This window comes from Toxoplasma gondii, chromosome X, assembly GCF_000006565.2.
Source record: "Toxoplasma gondii ME49 chromosome X, whole genome shotgun sequence".
Taxonomy (NCBI): domain Eukaryota; phylum Apicomplexa; class Conoidasida; order Eucoccidiorida; family Sarcocystidae; genus Toxoplasma; species Toxoplasma gondii.
The window spans coordinates 1-13,770 of record NC_031478.1 but is presented as its reverse complement, the minus strand read 5'-3'; the positions used below and the strand labels follow the sequence as shown (position 1 = coordinate 13,770).

The window sequence follows — 13,770 nt, the reverse complement described above, 5'->3', positions numbered from 1 at the left end:
CGCGCAGTAAGCTGGAAGGGAGTTCATTTTCAAGTAACGGTATCGTCTTGGCTTCATGGAGGCAACAAATTTCCGAACGTTGTTACCATCAGTAGTGGAAGCCCCCTTGCCTTCTGCGGACGAACACTGAATTATCGTCATCCGCACATGCTCCATTAGGATAGCATATAGTCGTATACGATGGAGCTATCTCAATTATCATGACTGATGGGTGCAGTATTACTGCACTGGTTCAGCGCAGTGAAGTCCTGCTTCCGCGTTTCGCGTAGCTTTCTGCCTTAAGGGGTAACCAATTAAATGGGTAGTGAAGTGATATACACACATCGAAAGAGCAAATGTGATGGTTGCGGCCTGCTGTAAAACACTATCTGGGTATATTTTACATCAATGGCAAGACACATGCCTATACTACTTTGTGAAACGAAGTGACTACACTGGAATACGGTAGACAAAGGATCTGTCGCTTTTTCTGATGTTGAATCGGACAGTTTGCTTTTTGCACCAGACTCCAGACCGATTCAGGTCGCCGCCCTCTTTGTTCTTCAGCTGTTTTAATGCTGGAGGAGATCCAATTTGCCTTCTGTTGTCGTTGGCCGGAGCACAGCATGTGCCTTCTACGCGAACGTGTGAGCACGCGGACACGGGGCCCATGGGGCCTCGGTCACCCGCCGGGGCCAGCAGCCATTCGACGCTGTGTGCGGCCGCATCACTCGTTGCTGCTTCCAGGACAGCGCAAACTTCGCACTCATTCCGTTGACCGGACGGAGATACATGCACACTTAAGGGTGTTCATCTGGAAATTAATCATATTTGCAGTACTCACCTCAAAACCATCTGCGGATTTCTATAAGCCTAAATGATTAGGGCAGACGAAGTCATTCGGTTTGACTCAATCCCTCGTAGGCGATGTTGCCGGCAGAGAAGTGTTTCATGAATTGAAAAGCACTGAACGCTTTCCTGGTGAGCGAGCCACTTTCCCTTGTATCTCTACGGATACTCGTGCAATCATCCCATTTCGGAACCGTTTTCGCAACAAAGCAGGAGCCTGTGCTTGTTTTCCCCGTGTCGTGCCGCTGAGGTTCAGCGCAAACGACGACGCCTACACCCGATAGGGTCGTCGGATCTCCGGAGGTAACCAGCGGTGAAAAGACAATGGAGAGCATGGTTGAAAAAAAACGTTCAGGATTCTCCACCGGGTGGCATCTCCCCTCTCAACTGAAGGCGAGACGTGGGCTGCTGTTCCATCATGACTCGCCTATACTGCTTTTCTCGGTTGTGCTCCCTCTGATGGTTCTTGCACCACTAGTTTCTCTCGACTGTTTTGCATGTCGGGTTTGCACAGCCCTGGCTGACTCCGTCAGCGGTCGTGAGACTGATACCGATTGGAGTGATACATACAGATGGACTGAAACAGGAGATAGTACCACAGTTGAAGGGAGCGGCGGTGTTACAGAAGTAAAAGAGGGCAACCCAACTGAAGGGATCAGCGGTGCGATAGAAGCAGAAGACCGCACTACGGTTGAAGGAAGCGGCGGTGCTACAGAAGTATACGGCGGTGCCGCGGAAGTATAGTGGAGAGAGGCACGCCGTCAGTGTACTCAGAACTCCACCTGGCTTCTTGTGGTCCTCCAACACAAGAGAGCGGTTCTGAATTTTTTTTTTGCTCCAAGACGACTTTGGGAAAGCTGGAGCTGTTCACTGGAAAACAATGTGATTCTGCGTGTCGTCGTACCGTCTTCCTGATTCGGAGTTTCAGATCAATCGCAGCTTCACCGCTCAAGCGTCAACCGTATCAGGCTCATTTTGCTTGGTCTTGCTGTGGCTACTTGGGCACTGTGAGAGTGCCGTATCGGTTATTAAGACGGGAGTCGTTGACGAATGTGGTTCCGCCATTCAGATGAAGAATGCTTCAAGCCTTGTGCACATCGCCCGTCACGTTTCTTCGAATTAAATTACAGGCTCCACCGGAAACCACATCCGTATGTGTGACTATGGCTACGAGAAGGACGAACACTCGTAGACAGCTGACTGGATCTACGATGCCTCCACAAGAACGCTGAGCGGAAGAAACACGACTCTTGTACTAAAGAAGTACTCAGAGGTTTTGTGTTGTTCCTATCATAATGGTGCGAACATGGCAGAACGATCAGGTGTACACTTAGAGCCCTCAAGAGATTTATGGGCAGCATACTCTGTACATTTCTAAATATTCCACGCTCTCGACGCCGAAACGGAGCTTCTGGCGGTACGTGGTGTGGACGGTTAATCTCTCCGAGAGACAATGGGGGCGCTTTGACAAGCGTGTCACTTCCGAACCTGGTTTGTCACACGCAGCGGGCTGAATAGGTGGCATACGTCGCTCTTCATTTGCGAGTGCATTTGCTTATCCCACTATTCCCGAAGCTAAAATCTACATTGGAACCAGCTGGGCACAGTTAAACGTGCAGAAGCTTGCTGGAGCCATTTCGACGAGTGTCAAAGCTGAAAACGTATATCGAGTTTGGTTACTAAATGGTATTGAAAATGCAACTGTGAGTCACAAGGTCAGTTGACTGTTCGTTGGATTGTCACGCGTTGGGTAAAACAGCCGCACATGCCAGCACTCTCCGTATGACATCCTTTTGGAGGCAGGGGGCCTCGCAGTACTAATTATCACTTTTGCAGTGTAAAAGGTCAAATAGCCTCCCGCTAGTTTTGTTCCGGAAAAGGGTCGAACGTGCATTTTCCAATTGACATGGAAGATTGTAAGACGATTTGGTGTCAGTCCGTTATCACACACAACCACAGCCTTTGTGAGGACACACGCTGTGACGTGCTGACGAAACATTACTGATAAATCAATGTTTTTTCTGTGCAGACACGCTTTCCTGAAATTCGTCATCAAATGCAATATCTTAGTGTCGACAATCTTTTATACAGCTTGTGTTTGTGTTCGATATCACGATGCAAGCCCCGAGCGCGTACTTACTGATGATGAACATTTCGTGCGCAGTTGTTGATTCACCAATAAAATTCGCCTTTCGGTGACTGAAGGGCAGCTACTAAAGCATCACTTCCTGTTGACGGGGAATGGTAGACTCGGGAGATCGTTACGAGTTTTTGTCGACTCGCGCGAAGGCACCTGCCGTCCAGGAAGGTGGCGTCTCAATTAGGCAAGACGGCGCGCAAGCTATAGCAGACGACTTTGAATGCTCATTTTCATGACCGCCATTCGACGATGGCGAATGCTGTTTTGGGGGTAAACGAAGTAGCAATAGACGTCTTCACATCGACACGATACTGGACTAGAGGAACATACCTTGCTGAGGGACGTCACAGCGCGACCTCCTCTGAGCTATCTCCAATATCTGCAAACTCAGGTGTGTATTTTCTCAGGTGAAAAGACGTTCATTGGTTATTCTGGACGTCTCCACCCATTCGTTGTCGCCCTTTGTGCAATGGCTGCAGCAGCTTTGTTGCACTTATGAGTCAAAGAATGTGAGTTCTTAGTTGTTTTTTTGAGATACGACGGCGTGGGTATCGTACAAAGTGTCATGAGATTAGCCATATAGTTGTGTCTACGGACACCATAGACACTTGGAAGGACGTGCGTTTGCTGGGGGTACGAACCGCTCCAAGTTTTCCCGTGAGAACAACACCGCAAAGCTCTCGATGAACTACAGCGAACCGAAAATGATTCAGACGGATACAATCCGGTAGGTGGCTGCCGAGCAGCTCAGGCTATCTTAGCTGCCTACGCAGAAGAGCTCTCGCCGTTGTTCACGGCGTAAACGCTTTCTACTGAAAGGACACAGAAGGCTTCCGTTGTATCTCGCTCGGGCTGGTGTTTCAAGGCGAAGAAGGTGAGCAAAAAGTTTACCTTGGTGCCGCTTACCAATCTGCAGATGTCCCGTACTTGGGAGCGGTAGACTAAAGTGGTAGCATCCGTTAGCGTTTTCGACTTCACTACTCTCCACCTGACGGACGTTGGCACTGACAGCCACACCGTACAACCTGCTCTAAAATACAGATCGTAAGCACGCACGAAAAGAGCCACTCGACCCGAGGCTGCAGCGGGCTGCTGCAGAGCTGAGATCACTGTACGGACGGGACATACCACCTCAACCTGAAACGGGAACAGTAGCAAGTCTTCTGCATTCGACCTGTGCAATGGGTACGCTGAAGGAACGTAGCCTAGCATAGCGTTGCGTCAACATGCGGTAACTGGAAATTGAGTAGTGCACAGAAGGATGCAACGATATATCATTAAACGTGTCTCATCATGCTTCGGGAGGTCAGTGAAAACCATTCTGATCGTACACGGCAGGTAACCCATTGCCTTCGCCGTGTGTCACGGCAGAAACACACTTATATCTTCCCGATGACTTCTTCAAACAAGGAAGCTTTGCGCAGCAGTGATCCGGTCTGCTATGTCAGCGGGAAAAAAGGATACAAGTACTCATCTTTCGTATACGCACTACGTGTTTCTCTATTCTTGCGGTTGTGACGCCGAACTTCCAACTGTAAAAAAACGATGGATGCTGGGGGATGTCATCATCACAAACTGTGTGCTTTTGCCGATGAACGTGCGAAGTACTACATGCTCAAGTCACGTATAGGGGCACAGATTGCTGCTTTGTTATGTTACGGAACCTGTCGGCAATTTTGCTGTAGAAATTGTTATTCTATGACTTCTCGATTTATATTGACAATGACGGCTTCCTTTCATGTGTTCTTGAAGACTGTACGCGATTACATGGGTGCAGTGACTGCGCACTGATATGCTATACCGACGGATAAGACTGCATTTCGCTTCTACATCGAGCCACCAGTTGTTCAGGTGCCACTGTAGCATTCATTGGAAAACCCGGACGATTGTTGATCATTTGTCTTGATGTTTCACCGTGCCTGCAACGAACTGCCGTGAGTCACATCTTGGCGTCGCACAATTTCTCCTGACCGGTGCAGGCCGTGAGCGAAACAGTGCTGACGTGATACGATCCCATCTTCTGCTTAACTTCGCCGTGTAGCAACAGGTCGAAGAACAAAGCAAATGATGAAATGGAAAGAACTGGTTTCCGTTGACTCTTCGTCATTTACAATCAGGCAGTAAGCGCTGAGCCCATGCACACGACTAGCAACATCCTAGCCTCACAAACCATGTCGCCACCCACGCGACTGGATATCTAATGTTGGTCAATGAGGTCAACGTGACGTTTTTCCGGGGTATACACTGGCAGATTGTAAGCCTCTATCGTCTGCTGGATTGTGTTGAGCCTCAAGCCCTTCTTTTTCAAGAAATCTGGCACAGATACATTATAGTAGAGCGTTTTGTGGCGCCAAGACCGCCCTGCCAGTTGTGCGTCTGCTCCCACGCGAATCCCTGGTTGTCTACCTTGAAATGTGGTATCTCCACTGTAAGAAATTACTGGTCCTGACGTACTGTTGCAGCGGATGGTAGGTCTCGGTTATGAAGCTGCGAGCTAGCCAATGTGGACGTGCCGCCGTATTCAGAAATAACTCTGAGGATGACTTTTTCGTTCCCGCTATTCATGAGAGACCTCGCGTGAGAACGGAATTTGCTTACCCAAAGGTTGTACGCGCAAGTTTGAGACTTTACACCGAAATAAAATAAATGACAAATTTAGAACACATATTTCGGGATATCCAGAGAATCAGAATAGACACGGGATATCCAGAGAATCAGAATAGACACTGATATAATACACTATCACCAGAGCGCCTTCAGGTGTCGCATTTGGCTTCTGTGATAATGAATGAATCGCAGCGGCATCTTTAATTTCGAAGCGAACAACTCTTTTTTCTCTCTGTCTGCCGTCAAGGCCGTAAGTGTGGCTTGTCGATTGCCGACACGCGTCTGGAGTCCGTTCTGACTTAGGCTGGCCGGTTTGTTAACCTTCGCATTTCGTGTATAACAAAACAAACTGGTGACGGTGCATGCTGCGAGCTTACGTTTTTTCCAGCTAGTACGGCGGCACTCAAGCACGGTGTTTTTTAGCAAGGCTTTGCTCAACTCGCTCAGTGATGTGACTGCACGCTAAAACGAAGTGTCTGCTTTCTCTCCACGCTGTTTCTCTTGATACGTTTGTGCCTTTTGCTAAATTAAAGCTCATACACTCCTTGTGCACACATCTTGGTGGTACGGAATCACCTCTTACACCACTCACGTGTTTATCTCATCTTTTGTGGAAGCTACAAAGAACCAGCCTTCCTACTACCAGCGGCACTGGCCTATTTGGTATACGACACGTGGTGGCGCAATTGTACGAGTTGCTACGCTCTCCCTCAGCTATTCATCACGATTTCTCAACGGAACACCTGCTGCTTCTACTGTGCCCCTCCGTAGGCAGTGAGTAGCCAACCGCTGTCCCCTGAGCTAGAGAAGAACATGTAATGGCATTTCTGCAGCACTTTGTCATGCGTAATCATGATTGAGAATGTGGACCGCATGCATCAAGTAACAGAAATGCTGAGAAGGCGGTGGTAGGAATATCGCAGGTAGTGTTTTCGGCATAAATGACGGATGAATAGGATCAATACAAGCCTGGACATTTTAGGTTGCCGGACGCTGTTGTTCAGCAGTCGCGTGATGTGCTGGAAGAGCGACAGACTGATCCATCCGAAGCATCGATAACAAAGCCTTTTTTCTAAGCTCTCGCTTACCATTATTGCACACAGGGGGCATCGCGGTATCTAGAGTCTTCCACACGTTCTGTCGGGACGTGAACGGGTCTGATGTTTTCCCCCTGCTACTTCCCATCAGTAGTGTAAACTCCTAGTCCCGTTTCGTGTGGTTATAGCGGCCCACAAATTGTTTTTCTTTGTGCGCCCCTGAGATGCAGCACCAATTTGTGTCCGCTCTACAGAAATGCACTGATGTGCCATACGCAGCTTTATGGGTCGGCAGGTGCCGTTACTATTATTTTCCAGACGGTACGTTTCGTTGGCCAGCGTGCGCTGCAAATACGCCTCGTTTCTGTATCACAATACCTGGTTATACAGTACTCCACAGTGTTGACCATGTGTTTGTCGTCGCAGCTGGTAAGTGAAATAGGTGTGCCTTACGTACGTCCCGTTCCCATGCTGATGGATACGTACACGAATGGGAGTGAAGCGTGCACCGGGTCCGCAATTGCGAGGTAGGTGACAGAGAGTAGGAAAAAAGCTACAATGTGGTAGGATGGTGACTGGCGTTTCTTTTCAGATGGATAGAGCCGGTGGAGATAGCTGCAAGCGCCCAAAGTAGAAACAAGAAAACACGGTTGCGCCTGCGGAATGATATCATGGCTATCCTCGAAAAACCGTTGAATTCGCGGCACTTGCGTTAAGGGATTGTTTCTGCATTTTCAGATACGAAGACATGATGCGGTGATTTGGCCATCATTGTTTGAGACATTGCTTTTCTTGCTCATCTCTCATGATATCCCCGAAGGTGGTTCCTTCTCTGCATCAGACGCTGGTGAGACTTGTCTTTGATGAATCGATCTCGTGGACGTCCCAGCTTGGAATCCGACAAAGTCTACTCTCGTGGATGTGCGCCCTCAATATAATGTGCGGGTGTGTGATGCGATTAGCAATATATTATTTAGGGACCAATGCACTTTTCTCGAGGACCTTGTGGCAATTCATTGAAAGAGCAAAAGTCATATTCGGAATGAAACTGTTAATTGCTAATGCATACCTTGCTCACTGCACATTCCTCGTCCAACTGTCCTCTCCTTAACGTCGCATGTTGGTTCGTAACAGGTGTGGTTTTGAAATTATCTTAACACTGTCACCGCGGAAATGTTGGAGACACTATTCGTGGCTGTATATGACCCAGGTCACCTGCATCGGCGAAACAAGGACCACGAACACATCCTGAAACGGGGAGGTCTAAATGCAAATAACCACGACGGGAATTTCCTTTTCTCGGATGTCAACCGGCTCAGGTTATTATGGTACGATATCTCACACCCAGCATTGACCCAGAGGATACCGCGTACTTTTTTTCCGTAAAAACATCGCAGTTTGCTCATCGACGCGCGGTATTTCTGCGACTGCAGAACGTTTCTATATTTTCATCGCCCAGTTAATGCTGGTCCGTCAAACACCCAACCTCAGTTACGATGTAGAAAACGATTCCTTAGCAAAGGGCAAATCTGCATGTGTATACACAAGAAAAGGCACAGAAAAGAAATCAAGTTGACTCGGGGCAGAGGTCTTGCTCTGTATACAGAGTGCAATTATGAGGTGTTCTGTGAACCGTCTCCATGTGAGCACGGTTCTTTCTTGCGCAGTCAGCCTTGCTGGTGTTGCATGATTCAAGCGTTTTTCAGCAGCCACTGTTCCTTAAATCTACTGAACGTCGATTTCGGGAATAGTTCGCCGTGTAGTAAATGAGTGGAGCTGCACCTGTTTGCGTCGAATGTTGTCGCACCGCAGGTGCTCGCTTATAATGCTTAGGGTGACTGTGTCATGGCGCCGCCACAACTGCGACATGATCTGTTGTTGAGAGTACACTGCGCTTTGAAGCCACTTTGCACAGAAGATCTGTCGTGCTTATCGGGGAGCAGCAGTGGTGTGTACCCCAACAGCTGTTAACGACATTAGCTTTTTTGCGGCCGCCCGTCGCAACTTTTGTGATGTTGGCTTAGCCGGGAAATTAGCGACTATCACGTATATTCGAATATCAATTTAGATGCACAGGTGGGCATAATTAACGCGTGCGCGGTGTGTACCTAATCGACTCCGTAATTTAAGCTCATACTCTACAATGGGGTCCGTTCTATATCAGATAGTAAGCATTGAGTTCACCAACGCAATTCGTAAGCTCGTGAGTGGGATGGATTTGTTCACATGTAGGACGCCTGGCCTTGGCCAAACGGAAAGGTTTTGGACGAACAGAACGAGTACGTATCCATAAAGGAAGGCCGAGAAGGAAAACTCGAGAGGTTCTGCTGCAGAGTGGTCGTTGCAGTGTCAACGAAAGGTGGTGTGGAGGAACTGAACAAGTGCACTACGTAACACAAAAAACAGTGAGCAGTGCCCTGTGCGTCACGTTGGTCGGCTTCTTCCGAGCTCCGGACTCGCCGATCTCCGCCGCCACGTATGTCTTTTGCGGCATGGGATTTCTCTCGATGTGTACTTGCAACATTATTCGTCCTTTATCTACCTGCTCAAGAGAAACCATCCCCCATGTATAAATCACAGATTCAAAGTTTTGATGCAGGCGGAAGCTGCCAACGTGGAACCACCTTTATGGAGCTGGCTGAGATGTGCACTCTCTGAAAGAGGCACAGCTCCAGGTATATGAGCCACCAGAAGGCTTCCACAAACTGGATGCCCAATTTGCTGCACATTACCCCGTGGGAGGCGTCACCTGTGTGCCTGTCCGGCAGAGAGGTTCCCTCAAAATGTTGCCAGGAAAACTGACTGCAAGCTATGCATACACCGTTGAGTAGGAGCCCAAGTGCACTAAAGGGGCTTAACAACGCCACGGAATACTGCCTAAGCCATGGTGTATATTCAGATTGGAAATGGATCGAATGCTTGTCGCATACGCCGTACAGTGTGGGTGCCGCTTGGACTCCGCTTAACATATGCCGTTTGCCAGTGTTCCAACGCCTAACGTATCACCGAAAAGGAGGTGGGTTCGTTTCTGCATGTGTCTCAGTATGTCAGACGGACCTCAAATTCCTGTGCAGCGTGCTCCTTGCCTGCGTCATAGAGGGTAAGCGCATGCAACCACGAAACGCCGCTGGGCTGTAGTGGTGTAAGCTGGAGCAGATGCAACATCTCATGTGGTTTCTCCTAGAGGACAACGGTGTCAGTTTCACGTTTCGGTCGAACTACGCCGATGCATGTGAGACTAGACGGAACTGCATAGCCTGGACAGAGGGTTCACACAATTGCAAAAAAAAACAAGTTCGATCGACACTTCCACCTTCCTCCCCTCTCACTGAACTAGCGTCGCAAGTGGCCCCATATGAGGTTTCTGGTCGCGAGAGGTATTTGCAGGTTTCGTCACACTGTCTCATCGCATGATATGGGAACGAACGGAACCATGTTGACTGATGCCCGAACAATACACGCAGAAACGCTGCTACAGACTGTGGGGTCATCACATCTGTGTGAACTGCCAGGGAGTTGCTAGACATTGAAATGGGGAGACCAGTTTATATGTCCTTTGTAGCATTTGCCTTCTGAGTCACCCACCTCGTGGTGGCTTGCGCATGCTGGTTGTTTGCTATCGCTGAAAAAGATTGCAGGAATATTCGTCAGTATCGAATAGCTAAAAGAGTAACTGATGGCTCTGCCACTCGAAACGCCACTTTGTTCTGATAATCATGCATCAGGATTCCTCCGCCGCGAAAACCTGAAGGCTCATATCGGTCAATGCTATAGGCGTCACTTGCACCATTGACGGGATCTCACGAGACCAGCACACCCACGTTGGATACTCATGTTCACTCGTTCCCTCGCTTCATCAACCACACTCTGTGATGCAAAATTTTGAAATTCTATCTTGACAGAGCTCGAGGCTCAGCCGATAACGCAGAACCGGTGCTTCTTCCGACTGTCCTCGGACCAGATCGCACGTTGCTTCCCTAACCTATGGATAGAAACAGCGGAGATGGCGATAGAGTCAGTCGCTGCACTGCCGCCAAACGCTAAACCCCAAAATCTGACGGTCACCAACATCTCCATCGGCGACTGCCGTCGACGGGAGGAGGGTTCGCAGAGGGGTTTCTTGTCCTAGCTGGAAGTAACATGTCTTATAAAGGCGCAGCGAGTTGTTGGAGCGGATCACTTGTGTATGATTCTGTGGGTTCTTGGAAAAACAACCATTTGGAGACTGCGTAGCTTTGTTGTGAGAGGGAGATGAGCTGCTCTTCACGTTCGCGTCTGCGGGAGAAGAACGCAACTTGCTCGGTTGCCACCACCACGGGTTTAGTCATGGACGGGCGCCCCGCGCGTGAGTTGATGAACCCCAGTTCTCGGCCGGTGATAACGTCATCAAAGGTTTCAGGGGACGACAGTGCTGCAAAGCCCCTCAGCCACCAATCCGTATGACACTCTGGGAAGCCGCGGCGTGCGGATAGGTGTGGTCCAGAACTCACACCGCGCAGATACTACATGAGATGAACGCTGTGATAAGGCGTCTTGGGGTCGCGTCAGAGGTACTGTGGATCCGCTCCGGCACCTACGATAATATGCTTCCGAACCGGAGATCCGACTGCATTCGCTTACGAGAATGCGAGGTACTGCGTCTGACGGCGCCACACGTTTTGGTATGGTATGAAACGTGACATTGCGGTATGGCTGGGATTGCCCATCGAATGTAGGCGAGGACGAACAGGCGTCTTTCGCGGCTCGATGCCAACATCAGATCACGTTGAAACTACGGGAGATTGAGGCTCGGCGATCAGACGTTCCCGGCATGTGTCACAGGCACCGAGTATCCCCTACAGACAAATACACCAGTGCGTAGTCGAGCCAGAGATCCGATTTCACTCTGTCCCGAATGTTCGACGTGTTGCGTGTGAAAGCGTTACACGTTTTGGTATGGTATGACAGTCAGGGGTTCAGTCACAAACAAGTGAGACGTGCTCGACTCCGTCTCATCTTTTATTTCTGCGATATGGCGGGGCATCGCCAGGCGTCTGGCGTACGCGAGCACGACAAGGCGTGTTCTATCGTTTGACATAATACTGACACCATCTGGAGACTACTCGTGATGAAACTAACGCATTGAGATTCATCCGCCCGGCGTCAGCGGCGCTCTGCCACGGGTACAGGTCCGATCAATCCGCGACGAAAGCAGCAAACTCCTGCGTCATTCTGGTAGCCTTTGCGGACGTACTCTGTGGAACGACAACATGTGTCGGCAGAAGAACACAGTCTCCATGCCAACACAGGGACGGTTGAGATGTGCTAGAGTACGTGTCGTTGACCAGTGCTGTTGCGGCATGGTTGGGCGTGTGCAGGCACTGGAGGTACGCGACAGCGATCAGGCGTGTCCTGTTGTCCGACGCAACGATCACTACAGTAGAGACCAGTGTTGGAATACACGCTGCGACGAGATGTGTTGGGGGGGTGCCAGACGATCGGGCGGCGGGTACGAGCACGTAAGCCGTGCTTCAGAGACGCGAGATGTCCAGCCGCAGTCTGGCACGAAGGACCGACGCGTTGCGTGTGGCGGCGCCACAGGGAACAGGACGGTGTGACAGTGTGGGATACCTGGAGGAACGAGTGAAACGTGGTTCGCCGCATGTCGATGGTCAGTCGGTTTGCGGCGCGGCTGTTGCTGCTGACAACAGAAGGAGAAGGTGAGAGGGGACGAGGAGGAATGATGCTTGTATGTATATATTCATGAATGTATGTTTGTGACGGGTTTGGCTGAGAGGGTCACAGGGAGTTGACAGCGCAGAGGGTGGAGACCAGGCGATCAGGTGTTGGAGCCTGACGTCGGAGGCATCACGTGCCCAGGATAGGCAAGAAGCGTGGTCCACGCTCGAGCCGGAGACCCGATATCACTTGGTCACAGGTGCTGCCGATAGGGTACGATTGGTCGGTCGCGGCACCAGAGGCGTGGGGCGGGTATGCCAGTCTGTGTGCTGACCCAGGGACGGATGAGATGTGCTGGAGTACGTGTCGTTGACCTGTGCTGTTGCGGCATGGTTGGGCGTGTGCAGGCACTGGAGGTACGCGACAGCGATCAGGCGTGTCCTGTTGTCCGACGCAACGATCACTACAGTAGAGACCAGTTTTGGAATACACGCTGCGACGAGATGTGTTGGGGGGGTGCCAGACGATCGGGCGGCGGGTACGAGCACGTAAGCCGTGCTTCAGAGACGCGAGATGTCCAGCCGCAGTCTGGCACGAAGGACCGACGCGTTGCGTGTGGCGGCGCCACAGGGAACAGGACGGTGTGACAGTGTGGGATACCTGGAGGAACGAGTGAAACGTGGTTCGCCGCATGTCGATGGTCAGTCGGTTTGCGGCGCGGCTGTTGCTGCTGACAACAGAAGGAGAAGGTGAGAGGGGACGAGGAGGAATGATGCTTGTATGTATATATTCATGAATGTATGTTTGTGACGGGTTTGGCTGAGAGGGTCACAGGGAGTTGACAGCGCAGAGGGTGGAGACCAGGCGATCAGGTGTTGGAGCCTGGCGTCGGCGGCATCACGTGCCCAGGATAGGCAAGAAGCGTGGTCCACGCTCGAGCCGGAGACCCGATATCACTTGGTCACAGGTGCTGCCGATAGGGTACGATTGGTCGGTCGCGGCACCAGAGGCGTGGGGCGGGTATGACAGTCTGTGTGCTGACTCAGGGACGGGTGAGATGTGCTGGAGTACGTGTCGTTGACCAGTGCTGTTGCGGCATGGTTGGGCGTGTGCAGGCACTGGAGGTACGCGACAGCGATCAGGCGTGTCCTGTTGTCCGACGCAACGATCACTACAGTAGAGACCAGTTTTGGAATACACGCTGCGACGAGATGTGTTGGGGGGGTGCCAGACGATCGGGCGGCGGGTACGAGCACGTAAGCCGTGCTTCAGAGACGCGAGATGTCCAGCCGCAGTCTGGCACGAAGGACCGACGCGTTGCGTGTGGCGGCGCCACAGGGAACAGGACGGTGTGACAGTGTGGGATACCTGGAGGAACGAGTGAAACGTGGTTCGCCGCATGTCGATGGTCAGTCGGTTTGCGGCGCGGCTGTTGCTGCTGACAACAGAAGGAGAAGGTGAGAGGGGACGAGGAGGAATGATGCTTGTATGTATATATTC

General features: G+C 50.8%; 1 protein-coding gene across 1 annotated transcript; it reads left to right on the top strand.

Moving 5' to 3' along the window:
- Window positions 1-1,152: 1,152 nt before the first annotated feature.
- TGME49_200700 (Toxoplasma gondii family C protein) lies at window positions 1,153-1,572 on the top strand (the record flags this gene model as incomplete). The annotated part of the gene is made up of 1 exon (XM_002372016.2): window positions 1,153-1,572. One exon carries the CDS (start codon window positions 1,153-1,155, stop codon window positions 1,570-1,572), a length of 420 nt encoding a protein of 139 aa, XP_002372057.2.
- Between the last annotated feature and the right edge of the window lie 12,198 nt (window positions 1,573-13,770).